We start from the raw sequence: 24001 nt of genomic DNA on the forward strand, positions 1-24001 counted from the left end.
TAAACACTCACTTGTCGCTGCACTCTTGGAGATGCTGTGTGCAAAAGATGGAAAAGATCTTGCAGTAATGTCAGCTGTTGAGCCAAATACTGCCTGCCAACATTAGATCCACTTAATGCAAGCACCATGGAAAGAAGCTCAAAGCAGTATGCATCAGAGGAGGCATCTTCATCATTTGGTTGAGAGTTTGCATTTTCCTTGCTGGAGATGGCATGCTCCCACTCTTCACGCACACGTGTTGCCTCCATTCTGATAGCTTGTACTATGTGGGCACACACCTACAAACAGAATTACATGAGTTAATGTTGAAGTTTTTGTGGGGAAACAAAACAATAATGCTATGCTTATTGAACACAGTGGACCACATTAACTAATGTGGCATAAATAATGGCAAAATGTGGCACAACTAGGTTTAGAGACATTATCTGCTCCTCGCCCGACAGCGGGGTGTGGCTTATTGGACAGGCGCATGGTCTATTAATGTGAGGTGCCACAATTCTGGCCTAAAATTATGTCTCAAACCAAGCCAACCAATACTTGGAATGAAGTTAAACAAAATCATATAGTCATGCACCAAATTTATTATCCAAAATAAGCCAAGAGGTTAAATTTGATGGCATAAAGACCTGCTGTAAACACATGCACCAATAGATTTGTAAATATAACTCAATGCTTCTGTAACGCCATATGATATATGCCATTACTGACCGAACACATTCTAATTCTTTACATACTATACCACCTATACATAAACTGGTACATATTAGATCTGCTTGTAAAACATCATAAAAAGATAGCTAGGTATTACTCACATTGCTTTACGTATTTAACTGGGAAAAGACAAAAACAATATGCCAACTTCTATGAAAAGTAAAGTATGTATACCTGCTTTTGTAAGTTGGTGAGTTTACTTCTGCTGAAGATAATGCCAACCATATGTTCTTTAAGGTCAGCATCGGAGGTTGCCTTAAAAAATAAAATAGAAAATAAAAAAAACATTAACATAATATGGTGGTGGCCATATGGAAAAACAATATAACTGAGATGAATGTACTGCTCATTAGTTTTCTAACTAAATTGACTATATCATGCAAACAATGTGTTTCTACACAGCAAGCAGAGTATATGCCCAGCTGCCACTAGAAGGCAAACAAGAAAAAAAAAAAAAGTTTGCTCCGCCCAGGTGGGCTATAGCCTCTGCCCAGACACTGGACTAACCTGTTCGTACAAAAGCAGTAGGAGAGAAGCGAACTATAAAACAAAACAAAAACAACAAGCACTAACATGTCCAGAAGCTGGGAAAAGAACCAAAAAGAACCAACAGCCTGGGGACAAGGATCTGTGTCCCCCAATGCATCTAATTAAAAAGATTTTAGGGCAAGTACAAAAATCCAGTTTTCTAGTGAATGACATTGGGGGGACACAGCAGTCACCAACGGGGTGAAACAGCCACACAAATAATCTAATGCACTGCCGACTGGAGAACCTTGTGACCCAAAATGGCATAGTCAGATGCCAATGAATGAATCTGGTAAAATCTGGAAAAGGTATGGACAGAGGTCCAGGTGCCAGCTTTGCAGACCTGGGAAGCAGAAGCCTGATGCCCGAACCACACAGGAAGCACCAATCATGTGAGTAGAATGAGCGGTCACCCGAAACAGGATTTCGGCCCTTAGCCAGGTAGGTTTCCATAATGGCTGACTGAATCAAATGGGAGATGAACGCTTTGCAGGTCCCTGTGTGGGTCCTCTGGAACTACAAAAAGTCTGAATGAGGGATTACGTCAGCACCAGATAAATTCTGATCACCCAGACAACATTTAGACGGTGAAGAGACCACTCTTGGGGGTGAGAGGGGTTAGGACAAAAAGAGGGCTGCACAATGTCTTTATTCATTTGAAGGGAGAACAACTTGGGAAGAAACGAAGGGACAGGTCAGAAGACCACCTTGTCCTGATGATCAGAAAAGGAGACCTCCAGGATAGGGCCTTCATTTCAGAAACCCTACAAATAGGGAGGTAACTACAAAAAGAAAGAAATCTGGGTCCATGGGATGTGGTTCAGACAGGAGGTGAAGAGGTCCGTGTCTGGGATACCCCAACGACGACACAGCTGGAGAAAAACCTCTGGATGGAGGGACTACTCACCCGCATCGGGATTTTCAGCAGAGAAGGTCAGCTGCCCAGCTGTCGATTCCAGGTATGTGAACGGCTGAATGGATAGGGACATTCTTCTCTGCCCACTGCAGAGTGCGGGAAGCTTCTTGCAGCTTTGAAGACGCAAAGCATCCTGCCCAGGATTTATACATACACACAGATGGGCACAGGAGATGGCCTGCAGAGGGGAGACACACCTGACTGGACACCAGCAAATTCCATTCACTGGCTGGGGTAAAGAGAGGACTTGTCTGGGTGGATTGTCAACCACGACATGGAAAATATTTCCAGGGTGATGTGAAGGCTAGCAAGATTGCCCAATGAAGCCTTCACCAGGACATAGTCCAGGTATGGTAACATGGCTGAGGAGCCCAGACCTTGCTATGAACTGAAAATTATAAGAACCGTCCACGAACTAAAGAAACCACTGAACAGACTCGACAATGGGAACGTAAATAGGCGTTTCGGATGTTGGTGGATGACGGAAACTGTCCCCTTTCCCAGGGATGTAACTCATCTGAGAAATTAAATACAAAATTGTCAGACCTGGACAAACGATTGAGGGTCCTCAGGTCTAAAACAGGGAGGCAGAGAGAGCTCTCCTTCTTGGGAACTATGAAGAGGTTGGGGTAGAACCTCTGAAAATGTTCTGAAAGAGGCAAGGGTACAATAAATCCTTGTGTGCACAGAGAATGGCTTGAAAATAGGCAGCTGCTCAAGATGTGACCGAGGTGGAGCTTTCAAGAATAACCTTGCTGGAGAGAAGGACAGGGAATTCTATTTTGTATCCTGACCACACCACCTCCAGGATTTTCCATGCTTGTGAACCAGGTGTCCAGAAAGGACAGAAGGCGATCCCCCACTCAAGGAAATTACTCAAGTGGGCAAAAACCTTCGTGCAGAAGAGAATTTGGTGGGAAGGGGCTTGGAAGGCATAGGGCAGGTGTGCCAGGAGGGTTTGGCCTTAAAAGATGGATGGGAACACTTTTTGTCCTGATGGGATGAAGGGTCCCCAAAAAAGAAACAAAACCGCTGGGCACATGCTGCCGAAGAGAACTGGCAGTGGGGATGGTTCTGAGGTAAGAGAGCAGCTCTTCAAAGCTTTTCACTCAGGAAGGGGAGATATACGAGCGCCTTTTAGATGCCGCGTCCACTTCCAAGAAGCAGAGCAATACCGCACAGCAAATTGCCAGAGAATTGGTTGTTACCCTGCCTGCTCAATGAGCAGGCTCAAGGGAAACATAATAGAAGTTTGGAGCAGTTGAGACACAAGGGGGAGAGAGAGAGAGAGAGAGAGAGAGAGACAGAGAGAGCGACAGAGACAGAGAGAGAGAGACAGATGTGCAGCAAGTTCTGAAGAAGCTCTTTGGCCCAAAGGATACAGGCTTTAGAAACTCAGGAGGCAGCAAAAGCAAGGCGGATAGCCAAGCCAACTGCAATAAAAGCAGACTTGGGCAGGTAATGATCTTATAGGGGTCAGAGTGAGAAGCAGCATCAGCCAAAGGGAGGGTGGTGGCCTTGGCTAGGCGAGCTAATTGTGGATCCACCTGAGGAGGAACAGACCATTTTGAGATTCGATGGAGAAGGGGGAAGAAGAAAGAGCCTTGTGCTCTTCTCAGATTTGGAATCAGAGTCAGGTGTCACCCAAAGCAGCGGAGATAACCTTAGGAGAGGTGAGATCGCCAGCTGTAGCCCTGTCCTGGGAGTGACCCAAGGATGCTGGGGAAGAGTAGGATCTATAAGGAGAAACTCTGGGTCGCTTATGGAACCTGTTTCTGGAAGTAGAGTCTGTTCCTCAGGAACCAACTCAAAGATGGAGAGGCCCGAGGCATCCTGGAGGGTTTAGGCGCAAGACACTTTTGTGAGTGTTTTTTTTTTTTTGTGGGAGTCTCCCCTAGAAGAGGACATGTGGGCTACCCTACTGGACCACCCAGATACTGTGTCGCCAAAAGAGGTGCTTCGGCAGCTGCAAGGCTCTTCAGAGGTGGTGTTGGACCAAAAAGCAGGCAAAGACTCCTTCCTACAGAGAAAGCCTGCTTTTGTAGAAGATTGGCATGCAAGCAGATACCTCCCAGGGACTGATGGAAGCAGAGAAGGCACCAAGGAAAAAGTTGGGAAGAAAAACAGGGCCTGGACCTCAAGCAGAAGGCCCAGCCAAAAGTGAGGCACCATTGGAGGCCTGAGATAGCTGGATGTCGGGGACAGAGCAGAGCTGTGAAGAAAAGAGCAGGCAGTCAAAAGGCTCCCTGGGAGAAGTGACCATGAGGGGAAGAGAAATTTTTAACTAAAAAGCTCCAGGGGCCCTAGGGACAGACTGGGGATCACAGTGGCCTTGTTCATGCAGAAGCTGGGGACTAAAGTACAGAAGGAGACTAAGAGTGGAGTCCCCGGGGAGAGACGTAGGGAAGGGCCCGGAGACTAATGCTGGGATTTCACCAGAATTCCACTGTGGACACAGTAAAAGGGGGAGACTAGATGACCGACAAGGTACCAATGTACATGAAAGGCATTATGAAGCGCTTAGGCTACTTTCACACTAGCGTTCGATCGGATCCGTTCTGAACGGATCCGCTCATATTAATGCAGACGGTGGCTCCGTTCAGAACGGATCCGTCTGCATTATAACTTAGAAAAAGTGTGAAAGTAGCCTGAGCGGATCCGTTCAGACTTTACATTGAAAGTCAATGGGGGACGGATCCGCTTGAAGATTGAGCCATATGGTGTCATCTTCAAGCGGATCCGTCCCCATTGACTTACATTGTAAGTCGGAACGGATCAGCTCGCCTCCGCACGGCCAGGCGGACACCCGAACGCTGCTTGCAGCGTTCGGGTGTCCGCTCACTGAGCGGAGGCTGAGCGCTGGCAGGCGGATGCATTCTCAGTGGATCCGCCTCCACTGAGAATGCATTAGGGCCAGACGGCTGCGTTCAGGGCCGCTTGTGAGCCCCTTCAAACGGAGCTCACGAGCGGACACCTGAACGCAGGTGTGAAAGGAGCCTTAGCGTGAAACCGCTATAGCCGTACCTCCATTTGACTTATGTGCATAGACCTGCCTGTACCCTATTTTATAGAAGCCTAATAAACTGGACGTTTTATCTTGGAATTGGTGAGTGCCGCTGTCTCCTTATCTCTCTCCTGAATACACCAATGTACGTGCACACAGGAGGTATTAAAAAAGTGGAGACCCATGATAAAGACCTGCCTGTCGCAGGATGAAACCTGCAGTGTCCGAGGGGGGAGAAAAAAAAAAATATATAAGTTAAACAGCAGCAAGACCTGCAGATAGAGGCTAAACTAAAACTGGTTCTTTTTTTTTTTTTCTAGCGTCTCGTAGTGGCAGCTGGGCATATACCTGCAGTGCTGTCATTCATGAGAAATAAGACATAAAACAATTGTTCCACTTTGGCACACCATTAAAATCCATAGATACAACCCCACAACAAAAGCAGCCTATTGTTTATGAGGGATACATGAGTTTGCTTATATGACAAGTTTTCTGGCAAAATGTGCGATTTAGAGGGCCACTTGATGGTAAGTTTATTTTCTCCACTGTATAAAGTTGGATTTTTTTTTCTTTTTTGCAAGATGCTTGTATTGCTGTATTCTGGTCTTTGACATTTTGTCTCAATAAGCCTCAGATTTGTTTCTTCTTGTACAGGCATTCACTGCTATTACATTATGTATCCACTAGGTGTTTCTCTTTACATGCATTGTCCTTTCCGTGTGAATTATTATTATTTTTTTTATATACATATCTATGATAGTTTAATTGGTAATAATTATCTTCTAATGGATTTAATGATTGCATAGGAAGTTATTTTTGTACTGTTTGTGAATAATTTATTGGTATTCGTACTATGTAGTTTGAGAGCAAAATGGCTTCCAACTGGAAAAATGCTGCACTATTGGAATCTTATTTGCCTCATTTTTGTAAATGGGTTTTACATGCTATAGGACATCAAAGAAAAGTTAAAAAATAAATAAATCTGTGAACTTAAGGACAAGCATCAATCAGATATCCTCAGGATAGGTCATCAATGTCAGCTCAGTGTGGGTCCGACACCCGAAACGCCAACCGATCAGCTGTGACACGGGTGAGCAATGTGGCACTCCCTAGGCCACCGACATCACATTCATTGGCTACACGGCTTACGTCCTGCTTAGCCCCATTCAAGTGAATGGGTCTGGGTTTCAAAACCAAGAACAACCACTATACAATGTATGGCACTGTGCTTTGTATGCTGTGAGGAGGTCATTGCACTCACTGGAGCATTGTGGCCTCTACAAGTGGCTGATGGGAGACATGTAAGCAGTTGTATAAGCAGACATTCATTGTTGTAATGAAAAGCCATTGGAAAATCTCATGCACTCAATCCATGGTGCAAGCATTTGAATTTATTGCAATGGTTTAGGCAAATGTAGTTCACAGATGCCAAGCAAAAGACTTTCAGATAATCCCTCAGATGTCATGGCCATAAGATTGACAACTGCTGACCAATAATGACCATGCAGTATAGCCATACCAATAGCAAACAATTGTGCAACATTTTATTTGCTGTCTACCCCAAGCTTTAAAGGGGTTATCCAGCTTTTTTTTTTTTCCCTCTGCTTGCTGCTCCTGCAAATTGATACTCACCTGCTCCCTTCAGTAGTCGTCCAATCTCTGTCCCATAAACATCCGGACGGACAGGGTCATGTGCCCCACTGCAGCGAATTATTGGGTCTCAGCAGTGATATGTCTCCAAGCAGCATGTCAAAACTGGGTAACGTGCTGCTTGGAAGCACATCACTGTTGAGACCAGCGATTTGCTGCAGTGGGGCACATGACCCTGTCCGTCCGGATGTTTATGGGACAGCAGCCATGTACATGACACCAACCATCTGGAAGTTTACAGAAAGGAGGCTGGAAGACTGCTTAAGGAAATCAAGGACCAGAGAGCCAGAATGGAGGTGCAGGGAGCAACTGAGTATTATCTTTTCAACAGGTACAGAAAGCTGTGGTTGACAGTTGAAGTCCAAAAAGATGGACAAAATCCTAAGGCTACTTTCACAATTGCGGCAGAGTGATCCGGCAGGCAGTTCCGTCGCAAAACGCATGCCAACTGATGGCATTTATAGGACTGATCAGGATCCGGAAAAAACGGATCCGGCATTTATTTTTCCGGAAGGATGGTTCCGGCATTCCGAATGGCTGATCCGGCACCAATACATTCCTATGCAAAAAAAATGCCGGATCTGGCATTCAGGCAAGTCTTCAGTTTTTTGGGGCCGGAGATAAAACCGTAGCATGCTGCGGTTTTATCTTTGGCCTGATCAGTCAAAAAGACTGAACTGAAGAAGTCATGAACGGATTGCTCTCCATTCAGAATGCATGGGGATAAAACTGATCAGTTATTTTCCGGTATAGAGCCCCTAGGACGGAACTCTATGCCGGAAAAGAAAAACGCAAGTGTGAAAGTACCCTAAGTTAACATAGCCCAAAAAACAGATGTATTTGGAGAAAATGTGTATTTCTCTCATGTCATTTAACTATAAAAATATAGTAGCCCCTGTACCTTTTCTTCTCCTTCGGGTGAGGACAAGAGAGCTTTTTCCTCTTGCTCAGGCGTAGGTTCAGCATCTCCAGATATCAACTTGCCAAATACCTGTGGGATTGGGGGGGGATGTTGTGTATGTCAGATAGATGATTTTACAATTAAAAAAGGATATAGAAAAAAGCATTATGTTTTCCTCAGAACACAAACCTGTGAAGTTATCAGTCTGAACACCCGCAGGGTCTCGGACTCACAGTTCCTCTGCTGAGCCACACTGGCAGAAATTTGACCGGCTATTTTGATAGATTCCCCATCTTTCCACCCGAGCACTTTAACTTGCCGCACTCTCAGCGTGTTCTCAGGGCCTTTCATCTCAATCTTCAGAATGTGATTATCCCCACCAGGCAGTTCACTTGTCACCCATCCAATGTGCCTGGAATCTAAGTCAGCCTTGTAGTATGGAAGAAAGGGCAATGTTACCACACAACACCCAGGCCCTTTGCATTTGCTCAACCTATTTGTTCTTTTTAAAGAAGAAATTAGTAATAAAACAAAAAGACTGCTGCTAGACATTTACCTGTTTAACCCTACACAGGTCTTCCACGCTCTTGCCACACAAAAATGTCATTGATGTGACTTTATTCTGAAAAATGATGCAAAAATAATGACATTAACATGCAGCTCATAATCTTTCCTGGTTTCACCGTCACAATGAGATGGATTTCATATAGCAATCCTATTAGGATAAAAAGGCTCATACTAGTACAATGCCTTTACAAACATTCCTCCGATCTACAGAAGTGGCCAGTTCATTGTAACTGTAGGCACTCAGCACAGTCTCCTTACAAGCTATCAGAAGCCACGTTTCATATTTCTAGCATAGGTAAGAGAAAGGAAGGACAGGAAGACATCATTACAACTTATAGCTCGTCTGAATATCTTCCAGGAGAGGCTGATGGGAGCCACTAAAGCCAAGTTCACGCTTCAGTTATTTGATCAGTTTTTTTCCATCAGTTATTGTTATAAGGTGTGGGTAATCTTTCCATTATACCTTATCTCTGAGTAGGCTTCACTACTGGATTTGGCTCACAATAACTGATGGAAATAACTGACCAAATAACTGAAGTGTGAACTTGACCTAAGTAGGGCTCTGCAAACCCTTCATTTTAATACTCAGAGGAGTCATCTGGTCTACCACTGATCACTTTATGTGTTGTATGAAACAATAGTTATGCTTTAAGCATTCATGTGGCAGACAATTTAGACATCCATGTTTTCATGACCCGAACTGTCCTAGATATTCACATAAAACAGAAATAAAAAAGCCATAAGATAATATAGTAATAGCTCCCAGGTAATAGATTTTTATTCTAAACTGAAAACATACTACACTAATTAAATCACACAGGTACCTTGCTTAATACATAAGTTAATTAAAGTTTGACTAAAATTGCCATATTGATAAGTGTCTATATTAAAATTGTGCAAAACCACAAGACCGCTGCCACACGCAGGAGGCCGATTCCACTCTGTGTCCACCCACATATGAGGAGGAGAGCTAAGTATCTCGCGGCTTTTTTGAGGTTTGAATCATTAAGCTAATGTTAATGTATTCTAGCGTCGTTTGTGTTTGTATGACCATGTACTGAATACAATATAAATCCAGGATTGGGGCGACCGACCATTGCCAACCTGGATGTGGGCAAATTAAATGTGATATTTTTTGTCTTTACAATGAGGCACTTATGAACTAGTGAGTCCCCTGATGAGTTGGCGTGTAACAAACAAAACGCTTTGGGGCAATTTGTGAACAATTTGGGGTATTGACATTTGTGTCCCTTACTTACCTATGTACTAAGGACTTACTGCATACACCCTATCATTGTTTAACATTAGTATCCCTCCCTTAGCAGTTGACTAAGCTGGGCAGTCACTCTCGCAGCGCAGGAACAAGGAGGGACAGTTAGCTAGCATAGGACACTATGGATGTAAGAGACCCAGTATCATAGCCCCCCATCCCTAGTCTCTAGTGACTCTGCAGATTAATGTGGTTTTGCACAATTTTAATATGTACACCTATCAATGTGGGCAGCACGGTGGCTCAGTGGTTAGCACTTGTGCCTTGCAGCGCTGGGGTCCTAGGTTCGAATCCGACCAAGGACAACATCTGCATGGAGTTTGTATGTTCTCCCCGTGTTTGCGTGGGTTTCCTCCGTGTACTCCGGTTTCCTCCGGGTACTCCGGTTTCCTCTCACACTCCAAAGACATACTGATAGGGACCTTAGATTGTGACCCGCATTGGGGACAGTTGGATGATAATGTCTGTAAAGCGCTGCAGAATTAGTAGCGCTATATAAGTGTGTATAATAATAATCACTAGGACAATTTTAGTCAAACTGTAATTAAAAGTTATGTATTAAGCAAGGTACCTGTGTGATTTAATTAGTGTACTGCATTCTGAATTTGGGTTACCCTCAGCTATCTTAGCAGTGACCATTGCTGAAATTGGTTGTGTGTACATTAATCTGCAAACAGTTATAATTTTTCATCTGTGTCACTTTTGTAGTTTTAAGGATGGTAAGATTATTTTATATTTTCGACTACACTGACAAAAGTAGGCAAAAAAAATAAATAATGAAAGATATAGTAAACTGATATATACCCCTAAGTCACGAGAGTTGTCTACATGGACTGATACATAGCGTGCATTTATGCCTTTCACGCAATTTATTGTGATGCTTTTGGTTTTATTTTTATCCTCATCTCCGGACTCCCAAAACGTTTCAGTGGACCCGTCTGTTAAGCTTCCAATCATTGCAGGTCTGCTAGAAGTCTTAATGTCCACAACACTAGTCATGTCTTTAAGGGCTGTAACCAAACAAAGTTCCTGGAAAAAAAAGAAACAAAACTAAGTTACATCAACTAGAATAAAACAATGCTGGAGTCTGAAATGAAATAAACCATTGTACGAATGGATAGGACCAACACTGGTAATACAAAACATACATCACAGAACACAACACTGGACAGTAACCTGGTTCATTGCTTCAAAGCCAGACTGCACGCTAATGTTGAAACTCTCCTCACTATCTCCATCATCAGACTTGGAAAGGATATTGTTGATGTGGTGAAATACATTGCTCTGGTGAAGAAACTGGTGATCAGACTGCTTAAACTTAAGACTCCAACATCTGAAAATAAATAAATAAATTTGTTTTTGAAAGGAACGCTTTATGCACCAAAACAAAGTTCATGAATACATTCATATTAGCCATAGGCCTGTTCTTAAACATGAAGACCAAGGAAGACAAATGCATGGAATTTGTATGTTGTTCCCATGTCTGTATAGGTTTCCTCTGGGCGCTCTGGTTTCCTCCCACCCTCCAAAAAGACATACTGATAGGGAATTTAGGGCTGATTCACATGACCTTGATCAGCCTCTGAAACACTGCCTGTATTTCGGCTGCATCTCCCAGACCTACTGCGGTTCCCCTGACCCAAACTGACTACATCATACATATTTATGGTGCTGTCACTCTTATTTGATCCTGGGTCTATTGTACTGTACTCCCATCATGTAAGTACAGTACAACAGACTAGTGAACACATATGAACTGACTGCATCATAAAACACTAGGATACAGTCAGTTCAGGTCAGGAGAGCCGTGGCGGGCCTGGGAGAGCAGCTGATACATGGACCGTGTTTCCTGGGCCGATCAAGGTCGTGTGAATCAGCCCTAGACTCTGAGCTCCACTGGGGACAGACAGTGGTGATAACATCTGTCCAACACTGAGGAATATGTTGGTGCTACACAGGCAAGAAAAAAAAAAAAAAAAAAAAAAAAAAAGGGATAAATTACAGGGGTTATCCCCTTTTTATATTGATGACATATGCTCAGGACCCCCGGCACCCCAGCCAATCATCTTTTTGAAGAGAACACATTGCTCATATGAGCGCTGCCTTCTCTCCACTTTTTACCTGCTTGCCATCACAACTGCAGCGATGAGCAGTGTAATTACATCTAAGCCTTCCCATTCACTTCAATGGGACAACTCCTTCCCGTTCAAGTGAATAGGACAAAGAATAGGACATAGAAGTGAATGCGGATGGAGCAGTTGTAATTACATCTGCTCACCGCTGCAGTTGTGACGGTGAGCAGGTAAACCGTGAAAAGGCGGCAGCTGATTGGCAGAGGAGCCAGGAGTCGGACCCCCACTGATCTGATATTAAAGATCTATCCTGAGGATAGGTCATCAATATAAAAAAAATGCAGACAATCCAATTAAGTTATTCTACACCTGGTTACTGACTATTAGGCACAGCAGGTATCTATTCAGGCTCGGACTGGCCCATAGGGGTACAGGTGAATCCCCTGCTGGACCCCTAGTCCCTCAACCCTTTTACAAGTGGCACATGGCACAGTGGACTGACTACACAAGATATAAATAAGCAGCACAGAACATCTAAACCATCTTATGTTTATATAAAAAACCACAAAGAACCCATTTTATTATTAGACACATTGGCTGAGAGGACTTTTAGGTATACAGTCAGGCTAGCTATGCCCTCTTTCCCAATGGACCTGCCCCCTTTAAGTCACTGCATGGGCCCCTATAATCATATTGTAGCGTCTTGCTGCTGCCACTGTATGGGTCTATTCTATTGTAGCTTTATAGTGGGTCCCTAAAATGAATTTTACTGGTGGGCTCAAGGCACCCCAGTACAACACTATTTCTACATTCTGACCATTTACAATTATATTAGAATTAATCCAGCAGTTCTGCAGTCACCTTAGTGCCATCTGCTGTAAAGCACTTCCTCCAGGAAGAGACATCATTAAATCAGAAATGGTTTGAAGAAGACGATGAAATGTGTCAGGCAATGGGTGTGCTGCTTCTCCAGCAATCACTATGTCTGAAAGTGGATGCTCGCACACTCTAGTGTCTTTTTCCTAAATATAGAAATCAAGAAAATGTTAGTCTCTAATACTAATGCAACCAATTCAATATAATCAATCATAGTGCTCCATATAAACTGTCAGATGACATAACTACTCTCGTAGTCGAGAATTTTATTTTCACAATTACGACATTACCTCTCCTACCTCTATTTTCACATTACCTCTCCCAACTGGTTCAGGACCCGACTAGAGGGACGGCCATACTGGACTTAGTATTAACCAATAGGCCTGACAGAACAACAGACGTGCAGGTTGGGGGACACCTGGGAAATAGTGACCACAAAGTAATAACCTTCCAATTATCATTCAAAAGAGCGTTTCTACAGGGAGGAACAAAAATGCCAAACTTCAAAAAAGCTAAATTTAGCCAACTAAGAGAGGCCATAGGCCTAACCAACTGGGACAAAGTCCTCAAAAATAAAAATACAGCCACAAAATGGGATATCTTTAAAAGCATCCTAAAATCTAATTGTGAGAGATACATACCGTATGGGAATAAAAGGTTAAGGAACAAAAAGAAACCAATGTGGATAAACAGAACTGTAAAGAAAGCAATAAATGACAAAAAGAAAGCATATAAAACACAAACGGGAAGGTAGCACGGAAGCACCGAAAAACTATAAGGAAAAAAATAGAACATGTAAAAAACAAATAAAAGCGGCCAAACTAGAGACTGAGAGATTAATTGCCCAAGAGAGTAAAACTAACCCTAAAGTGTTCTTCAATTATATAAGTGTTAAAAAGTATAAATCTGAAGGTGTTGGCCCGTTAAAGAGTAATGAGGGGGGAGTCGCAGAGAGCAACGAGGAGAAAGCAAAGCTGTTAAATATTTTTTTCTCCATTGTATTCACTGAGGAAAATAAACTGTCAGATGACATGCCGAATGTTGAAATAAATTCATAGTAACATAGTACATAAGGTCAAAAAAAGACATTTGTCTATCCAGTTCGGCCTGTCATCCTGCAAGTTGATCCAGAGGAAGGCAAAAAAAACCTGTGAGGTAGAAGCCAATTTTCCTCACTTTAGGGGAATAAAAATTCCTTCCCGACTCCAATCAGGCAATCAGAATAAATCCCTGGATCAACGATCTCTCTCTAGTAGCTATAGCCTGTAATATTATTACGCTCCAGAAATACATCCAGGCCCCCTCTTGAATTCCTTTATTGTACTCACCACCACCACCTCCTCAGGCAAAGAGTTCCATAGTCTCACTGCTCTTACCGTAAAGAATCCTCTTCTATGTTTGTGTACAAACCTTCTTTCCTCCAGACGCAGAGGATGTCCCCTCGTCACAGTCACAGTCCTGGGGATAAATAGATGATGGGATAGATCTCTGTACTGACCCCTGATATATTTATACATATTAATTAGATCTCCTCTCAGTCGTCTTTTTTCTAAAGTGAATAACCCTAATTTTGATAATCTTTCAGGGTACTGTAGTTGCCCCATTCCAGTTATTACTTTAGTTGCCCTCCTCTGGACCCTCTCCAGCTCTGCTATGTCTGCTTTGTTCCTGGAGCCCAGAACTGTACACAGTACTCCATGTGTGGTCTGACTAATGATTTGTAAAGTGGTAGGACTATGTTCTCATCACGGCCATCTATGCCCCTTTTGATGCAACCCATTATCTTATTGGCCTTGGCAGCAGCTGCCTGACACTGTTTTTTTCAGCTTAGTTTGCTGTTTATTAAAATTCCTAGATCTTTTTCCATGTCAGTGTTACCGAGTGTTTTACCATTTAATAAGTACGGGTGACTTGCATTATTCCTTCCCATGTGCATAACTTTACATTTGTTAGTGTTAAACCTCATCTGCCACCTATCTATCCAGATCGCTCTATGTAGTAGTATACTGTCCTCTTCAGTGTTAATTACTTTACACAGTTTAGTGTCATCTGCGAAAATTGATATTTTACTGTGCAAGCCTTCTACAAGATCATTGATAAATATATTGAAGAGAATAGGGCCCAATACTGACCCCTGAGGTACTCCACTAGTGACAGTGACCCAATCTGAGTGTGTACCATTAATAACCACCCTCTGTTTTCTATCATTGAGCCAGTTACTTACCCACTTACAGGCGTTTTCTCCCAGTCAGAGCATTCTCATTTTATATACTAACCTTTTATGTGGTACAGTGTCAAATGCTTTGGAGAAGTCCAGATACACGACATCCATTGATTCGCCGCTGTCAAGTCTAGAACTTACCTCCTCATAGAAACTGATTACATTTGTTTGACACGATCGATCCCTCACGAAGCCATGCTGATATGGCGTTATTTGCTTATTTCCGTTAAGATGCTCTAACATAGCATCTCTCAGAAAACCTTCAGTTTACCCACAACAGATGTTAAACTTACCGGCCTATAGTTTCCAGGCTCTGTTTTTGGACCCTTTTTGAATATTGGCACCACATTTGCCATGCGCCAATCCTGTGGGACATTCCCTGTCAACACAGAATCTGCAAATATCAGAAATAAGGGTCTGGCTATGACATTACTTAATTCCCTTAGGATATGGGGGTGTCCTGTCTGACCCAGGAAGAAGTGCAACAACGACTTACATGGCATACACCCCCGTATCCTAAGGGAATTAAGTAATGTCATAGCCAGACCCTTATTTCTGATATTTGCAGATTCTATATTGACAGGGAATATCCCACAGGATTGGCGCATGGCAAATGTGGTGCCAATATTCAAAAAGGGTCCAAAAACAGAGCCTGGAAACTATAGGCCGGTAAGTTTAACATCTGTTGTGGGTAAACTGTTTGAAGGTTTTCTGAGAGATGCTATGTTAGAGCATCTTAACGGAAATAAGCAAATAACGCCATATCAGCATGGCTTCGTGAGAGATCGATCATGTCAAACAAATGTAATCAGTTTCTATGAGGAGGTAAGTTCTAGACTTGACAGCGGCGAATCAATGGATGTCGTGTATCTGGACTTCTCCAAAGCATTTGACACTGTACCACATAAAAGGTTAGTATATAAAATGAGAATGCTCGGACTGGGAGAAAACGTCTGTAAGTGGGTAAGTAACTGGCTCAATGATAGAAAACAGAGGGTGGTTATTAATGGTAAATACTCAGATTGGGTCACTGTCACAGATTGGATCTTGTAGAAGGCTTGCATAGTAAAATATCAATTTTCGCAGATGACACTAAACTGTGTAAAGTAATTAACACTGAAGAGGACAGTATACTACTACAGAGCGATCTGGATAGATTGGAGGCTTGGGCAGATAAGTGGCAGATGAGGTTTAACACTGACAAATGTAAAGTTATGCACATGGGAAGGAATAATGCAAGTCACCCGTACTTATTAAATGGTAAAACACTCGGTAACACTGACATGGAAAAAGATCTAGGAATTTTAATAAACAGCAAACTAAGCTGCAAAAAACAGTGTCGGGCAGCTGCTGCCAAGGCCAATAAGATAATGGGTTGCATCAAAAGGGGCATAGATGCCAGTGATGAGAACATAGTCCTACCACTTTACAAATCATTATTCAGACCACACATGGAGTACTGTGTACAATTCTGGGCTCCAGTGTACAAAGCAGACATAGCAGAGCTGGGGAGGGTCCAGAGGAGGGCAACTAAAGTAATAACTGGAATGGGGCAACTACAGTACCCTGAAAGATTATCAAAATTAGGGTTATTCACTTTAGAAAAAAGACGACTGAGAGGAGATCTAATTAATATGTATAAATATATCAGGGGTCAGTACAGAGATCTATCCCATCATCTATTCATTCCCAGGACGGTGACTGTGACGAGGGGACATCCACTGAGTCTGGAGGAAAGAAGGTTTGTACACAAACATAGAAGAGGATTCTTTACGGTAAGAGCAGTGAGACTATGGAACTCTCTGCCTGAGGAGGTGGTGATGGTGAGTACAATAAAGGAATTCAAGAGGGGCCTGGATGTATTTCTGGAGCGTAATAATATTACAGGCTATAGCTACTAGAGAGAGATCGTTGATCCAGGGATTTATTCTGATTGGAGTCAGGAAGGAATTTTTATTCCCCTAAAGTGAGGAAAATTGGCTTCTACCTCACAGGGTTTTTTTTGCCTTCCTCTGGATCAACTTGCAGGATGACAGGCCGAACTGGATGGACAAATGTCTTTCTTCGGCCTTATGTACCATGTTACAAGCTTGTTTTAGAGAATACCTCACACCGATAATGGCATCAATTCTAAGAATGTGTAATAATTAATGGGTGTGGAACAACTACGTTAACCAACCGGTTTGACTATTAGCTAAATCTACAGGCGTTATCCTGGCAATCCACTGGTATTCACCCTTTAACCCTGATGCAGAAATCTGCACCTCCTGGAGTAGTCCCCGTGTGGTTGACAGCTGACCTATGGGGACAAATACACTGAAGCAAAGCACAGAGGGATCAAGCAAAACGTAGCACAACATAACAGGTTGAGGAAGGGAAAGAGAGTGTTCGTGTAAATCTGAGAAACTGTCCAAAAAGGTCAGGACTGGAAGCTCAGGGTCAGTACGGTGATTAGGCACGGGTAAGGTCAGGCGGCAGATGGTCAGATGCCGGTAATCAGACAGAAGTTGGTACACAAGCAGATTATAGCACCTTTGCAGGATCTAGCAAGCTAGTATGGGTACGTTCACATACGTGGCACGACAGGATTCTACAGTTCACCACCAAAGTAGGTTTAACCCTTACAAATAGTGCAAAATGCTGTGGGGTTCTAAGAATTTCCAGTAAACACACAGGTGCCGGACCTGCTGCCAGAGCACTGGAACGGACAAACACAGTGAGTAGAGCGGCGTCCAGCATCGGTTGCTGAAGTAACGAAATGTTTGGGAATTAAGTATCTTCCAGATTTAAGTGCGTTTCATCTGTGACTGTATGAACTACACTCCTTGTTTTGGCTAACTGAGAAGAGGCATATTGGCAAAATTGGAACCTATTCTTTGTTTTGACCTACACCTGGTTTTGGCTCACAATCACAGTTGAAAAGCACTGACCAAACACTGACTTTGTGAATAAGGCGTACGCCATAATTTAGGTAGTCAAATTAGTTGTTCGGCACTTAACTGAATGCTACAAAAACCAAATGGAAAGTTATGGAATGACAGTTTATACCTGTTCTGCGTTTTCTTTATTTGCCTTATTCTCCTCATCCTCTTCTTCTTCTGGCTCCATAGGAGCAGGAGTTAGAGATGCCACAAAGTGCCATAATATGTCGTGAAGAGATGTTGTCTGGATTACATTGCAAAGCAGCCAATTGAAAGCCTAAGAAATGCACACAAGTTCAATTTACAAAACCGCAAGAGACACAAAATAGACATTTCTTTATTACATGGGAAGAAACATGTAAACTTGAGGGGGGAATTTATCAAGCTCTGCACTTTGGCTTCAAAAGGCGGGAAAATAAGGAATCTGCGAGTTATTGGTGGTTATTTTGTGATGTTTTTACACCACTCACTCCATTTTTGAAAAGTGGATGGGAGAGTGGGCATGGTTGGCCTGTCAAGCTAATTTTAAGGTACCTGCACATGGGCGCAGGTTTACTAACAGAAAATCTGCACAGATTTCCCTGCAGTTTTCTGTTCATTTCTGCACCAAACACTGCATGTGTTTCTTGTGGTGTTTGGTGAAGATTTGATGCGATTTTGCCGCAGATCTCACCTTACATTGCAAAGAGCAAAATTTGCACACACGTAAAATAAAAACAAAAAAAACACAAACAATTGACATGCTTCAGATTTTATCTGCATGGAAGAAAAACGCAACATGCACGTGAGACTTTCACATGCACGTGAGCTCTCATACACTTTGCACATAATACATACTGAGTGCAGGCGGCCTAAGATTTTGTTGCAGAAAGTTCTGTGACTGAAAAACAGTCACATACATTTGAATGGGCTGTTTTGGCAGCAAGCATATGAATTTCTGAAAGCCCCATCCATGTGATTGGTACAGACTTGCAGTCAGAAATGTATGCAAAACAATCTGCTGCGTGTGAAGGCATCCAAATCCAGATTTAACAACTGAGAATTTTTTTAATTTCTTAAAAATGGTTGCAATCTTACACCAGTAAAGTGGTGGTGTTAGACTTAAAGATGCACAAAATTCAACAAGCATCATTTGACATTTGATACATTACACCACTCAGTCCATTTTGCCAAAGTGTTTGGGACAGTGGATGTGGTTAACCTGTCAGAACGATACCAGATTTTTTTTTATTTATTTTTTTAAGTCAAATTGTCTGTTTTACTCTGGTAAAAGAATGGCATAGAAAGTGGCGTAACAGTGAAAAGATAGAAGTATATAACACAGAAAAGGCGGCTCTCCGCTGGTTTTTCTGGTAGCAGGTGCTCTTGTCCAATTTGACTCACCCTCGTCAATAAGAAGTAGATTTAAAATATATAAAAAATAGCGGACAGGCACTATTTATGGGTTCATAGAAAGGCAGTTTTATTTAATAAATTTATAATAGATAAAAGCAATATAACAATAAAATAGTATTAAATATCTATAGAATCTCAAATAGCAGCAGTTAATAATATAGCAGCAGTTAATTAAATGGCAGTTGATGAATAACAGCAATGTTTGTATAGTTGCAATAAAGGGTGGACAGCCAAGTTTTTATGTAGTCCCACTGATTAGTGGGAATATTGCAACAATGTTCTTAGTGATTACAAAACTGCATTTGATCGTTTAGGTATAGCAATGTTGCAACAATGTTCTTAGTAACAATCTTCTTGGTAGCTACAAAAATGCGTTTGATCATTAAATGTCTTATCTTTCTTTCATATATCGTGCAGGTAATCAAGTTTCGTTTTATAAAGTCTCTATTATATGCATTCAATATTTCACTCACGATTAAACTGTTTTTCTGGTGCGGCGTCCCGCTCCTATTTTGAGAAACAGACTGACCTTTGTGATTCGGATCCTTCAGTTCCAGCTTGTTCAGAGGTCGGCGTGCCACATGCTATGGCGGCGTCTCTCTTAGTAGTTAGTTCCGCCCCTTCAATGTTTCAGCTGTCAGGGTTCCGCTTTATAAATAACCGGTCAGTTTCCGTGAGTGTCTTGAGTTCAATTCCTCTTAGAGAGCTCCAGTGATGCAAGTCCGTTCAGAGTATGCTTTTTCAATCAGACATGTTTCGGAGCTCAACACGCTCCTTCCTCAGTGATCTAGCATACCTCCCATCCTGTCTTCCTTTTATCCTATACCGATCCGCCAGAAAAGCAGGAGTCTAATCCGGAATTGTCTCTGTGTTATATAACTTCCAATTTTCTATTATAGAGATATTTAAGTCGTTTCTTATTAGGCACCGCTGCTTGTAAATATTCTTATTTTTGAAAAACTTTAGATATTCTTCGATTGCTGTCAAAAGTAGTTGCAATGAATATTTAAAGAGATTCTTTCACCTAAAATGACCATTATACACCACAAACATCATGATATCCATTACATTCCCCATATTATAATCTTACCTTTCATATTGCTGTCCGTCGGACAGAGCGTTTAATCCGCATACGCCGGCCCGTACATCCCGATCTAGCCGGCGGAAGTAAACTGCCAAAATATCGGGATGTACGGGCCGGCGCATGCGCATTAAACGCTCTGCTGCCTCTGCCCTAGTGGGTAATGGAGTGCGCAGGCGCCGGATTTGTCATTGACTGGAGGATGGTATCTGAAGAACCGAGTGCGGGCCAGAGGGGTGAAAGGGGAGGGGTTTTATTTGAACAGCGCCGTGGAGCCTGGGCACCGGCCGCATAAACGCCGCCCCTGGGCACCTTCAGAACCTAATTAGCATATGGAATAAAAGCGTTTTTAAGAGAGAATAGGCGACGGACAGCAATATGAAAGGTAAGATTATAATATGGGGAATGTAATGGATATCATGATGTTTGTAGTGTATAATGGTCATTTTAGGTGAAAGACTCCCTTTAAGCCATATATAAAAATATAAATATATATAAAATTTCAATTATAATAAAAATAAACACTTCAATTGTAAATACATACAAAAATATCCTAATTTGGCATCCTGTTATAAAGTAGCATAGAGACATCTAAGGGATACGTAGTTTTTCTCTGAGGGATACGTAGTTTTTTGGGGGACCGAGAAAAACTACGTATCCCTTAGATGTCTCTATGCTACTTTATAACAGGATGTCACATTAGGATATTTTTATATGTATTTACAATTGAAGTGTTTATTTTTATTATAATTGAAATTTTATATATATTTATATTTTTATATATGGCTTAAATATTCCTTGCAACTACTTTTGAAAGCAATCGAAGAATATCTAAAGTTTTTCAAAAATAAGAATATTTACAAGCAGCGGTGCCTAATAAGAAACGACTTAAATATCTCTATAATAGAAAAATGGAAGTTATATAACACAGAGACAATTCCGGATCAGACTCCTGCTTTTCTGACGGATCGGTATAGGATAAAAGGAAGACAGGATGGGAGGTATGCTAGATCACCGAGGAAGGAGCGTGTTGAGCTCCGAAACATGTCTGATTGAAAAAGCATACTCTGAACGGACTTACATCACTGGAGCGCTCTAAGAGGAATTGAACTCAAGACACTCACGGAAACTGACCTGTTATTTATAAAGCGGAACCCTGACAGCTGAAACGAAGAAGTCAAAAGGCGACCTGAAACATTGAAGGGGCGGAACTAACAACTAAGAGAGACGCCGCCATAGCATGTGGCACGCCGACCTCTGAAAAAGCTGAAACTGAAGGATCCGAATCACAAAGGTCAGTCTGTTTCTCAAAATAGGAGCGGGACGCCGCACCAGAAAAAGGAGATTTTTGTATAACTTACCAGTTAAATCTCTTTCTCGCTCTTCCTTGGGGGACACAGACCTTGGGTATAGCTCGGCTCCCTAGAAGGCGTGACACTAAGTAAAACTGTTAAGCCCCTCCTCCATCAGCTATACCCTCAGCCTGGAGATAGAGGCTACCAGTTGCGTGTCCAAGTAGTGAAAGGAAAACAACCAATAACAGGAACAACCAACCAGCAACCCAACGGGCGCCAAACCATAACCCTGTAACCAAACACAGAAGGGTGGGTGCTGTGTCCCCCAAGGAAGAGCGAGAAAGAGATTTAACTGGTAAGTTATACAAAAATCTCCTTTTCTCGCCCATTTTCCTTGGGGGACACAGACCTTGGGACGTTCAAGAGCAGTCCAAGAAGGGAGGGACCACAAACCCAAGGCGGAACACCACCAGAGCATCAGGAAACCGCTGCCTGCAAAACCAGGCGGCCCAAAGCAGCATCCGCTGATGCATGCGTATGCACTCTATAGAACTTTGTGAAAGTGTGCAGAGAGGACCAAGTGGCTGCCTTGCACAACTGTTCAGCCGAGGCCCGATGCCTCTGCGCCCAGGAAGCACCGACTGCTCTGGTGGAATGAGCAGTGATGCCGAAAGGCGGAGCTCTGCCCTTGGCTCGATAAGCCTCAGACACCGCCAGTTTAATGAAACGGGCAATAGCCACCTTGGAGACCGCCAAACCCTTGCGCGAACCCTCCGGAACCAAAAACAGGGAGTCCGTGCGCCGAAAGGATCCGGTGACCTCCAAGTAAATCCTCAACGCCCTGACCACATCCAGACGGTGCAGTTCCCGTTCTCTGGGGTGGGAAGGAGAGGGACAGAGCGACGGAAGGACGATGTCCTCATTGATGTGAAAGGCGGAAACCACCTTTGGCAGGAAGGTCGGGACAGGCCGAAGCACAACCTTATCCTGGTGGAAGACCAGGAAAGGGTCGGAGCAAGAAAGAGCCGCTAACTCCGACACCCGTCGGAGAGACGTGATGGCCACAAGAAAGATGACCTTGCAGGACAGAAGACGAAGGGAGACTTCCCGTAAAGGCTCGAAGGGGGCGGATTGGAGCGCCGAGAGCACCACATTCAGGTCCCAGGAAGGAACTGGAGGGCGGTACGGCGGAACAGAGTGAGCCACCCCTTGTAAGAAGGTCTTAATGGGCCCTAGAGGGGCCAGGGGACGCTGGAGAAGAATAGACAGCGCCGAAATCTGTCCCTTCAGAGAACTGAGGCTCAGCCCCAGGTCCAGACCCGACTGGAGGAAGGACAGGAGTGTGGGAAGGGAGAATCGGAGAGGAGGGATGCTCCGGGACTCACAGAACCCCAGATAGGACCTCCAAACCCGATAGTAGATCCTAGAGGATACAGGCTTACGAGCACGGATCATGGTGCGGATTACGTCCGCGGAGAAACCCCGTCGCGTTAAGACGGCGGTCTCAATAGCCACGCCGTCAAACGTAGCGAGCCTAAATGCTCGTGGAAGATCGGTCCCTGAGAGAGAAGGTCTTCCCTGGAGGGCAGTGGCCACGGTGCGTCTGCCAACAGCAACATTAGGTCGGCGTACCAAGACCGGTGGGGCCAATCCGGGGCGATTAAAATCGCGGGAACGCCCTCTGCCGCGATCCTCCGAAGAACCCGTGGCAGGAGGGGAAAAGGAGGAAAGACGTACAGAAGGGAGAATTCGCGCCACGGAAGGACGAGCGCGTCGGCGCCGTATGCCTTCGGGTCCCGTGCCCTGGCCAGGTATAGGGGGACCTTGTGGTTGAATTTGGAAGCCATGAGGTCCACGTCGGGGCGACCCCAGCGAAGACAAAGGGCTTCGAACACCTCTGGGTGCAGGGACCATTCTCCCGGGTCGATGGTGGACCGGCTGAGGAAATCCGCCGCCCAGTTGTCCACCCCCGGGATGTAAATCGCAGATAAGGCCGGCACGTGCGTCTCCGCCCAGAGGAGAATGAGGGTCACCTCTTGCATCGCTGCGAGTGCCTCCCTGATGGTTTATGTATGCCACAGCCGTGGCATTGTCTGATTGGATCCGAACAGGGTGGCCCTTCAGTAGATGGGTCCAGTGTCTGAGGGACAGAAAAATCGCCCTCAGTTCCAGAATATTGATTGGAAGTCTGGACTCCGATAGAGACCAAACGCCCTGGACGGACCGGGGAGGGAAAACCCCCCCCCACCCCCGTAAGCTGGCATCGGTGGTAATCACCAGCCAGTTCAGTGGGAGGAAGGACTTCCCCCTTAGAGGGATATGCAACCACCAGCTGAGGGAAGCCTGAGCCAGGGGAGGCAGAAGAAAGGTCCTGTCCAAACTCCCCGGTGATTTGTCCCAGGCCGACAGAATTGCCCTCTGAAAGGTGCGGGATCGGAATTGTGCGAACGGCACCGCTTCGAAACAGGCAACCATCTTTCCCAACAACCGCATGCTGGATCTGAGGGAAGGGCGGCGATGACTGAGGAGACTGTGAACCGACCCGCGAAGGGCCAGACGCTTGTCCGACGGGAGGCGGACCTCCGCCAACTCT

At 43.9% G+C, this 24001-nt stretch overlaps 1 protein-coding gene across 13 annotated transcripts in view; it reads right to left on the bottom strand.

Annotated features, from left to right (window-relative positions):
• The window catches only part of MYCBP2 (MYC binding protein 2), a 256943-nt gene that overhangs the window by 13680 nt on the left and 219262 nt on the right, over positions 1-24001 (bottom strand). For all 13 annotated transcript variants that reach the window (XM_044284706.1, XM_044284710.1, XM_044284705.1 and 10 more), the window contains 9 exons: positions 17765-17914; positions 12481-12641; positions 10724-10880; positions 10352-10576; positions 8267-8332; positions 7900-8139; positions 7711-7800; positions 886-966; positions 12-278 (listed from right to left, as the gene is read on the bottom strand). In XM_044284706.1, coding sequence (XP_044140641.1) covers positions 12-278; positions 886-966; positions 7711-7800; positions 7900-8139; positions 8267-8332; positions 10352-10576; positions 10724-10880; positions 12481-12641; positions 17765-17914 — 1437 coding nt within the window. The remainder of the gene's footprint in view (positions 1-11; positions 279-885; positions 967-7710; positions 7801-7899; positions 8140-8266; positions 8333-10351; positions 10577-10723; positions 10881-12480; positions 12642-17764; positions 17915-24001) is intronic.

This window comes from Bufo gargarizans, chromosome 3 (genome assembly GCF_014858855.1).
Source record: "Bufo gargarizans isolate SCDJY-AF-19 chromosome 3, ASM1485885v1, whole genome shotgun sequence".
Classification (NCBI taxonomy): domain Eukaryota; kingdom Metazoa; phylum Chordata; class Amphibia; order Anura; family Bufonidae; genus Bufo; species Bufo gargarizans.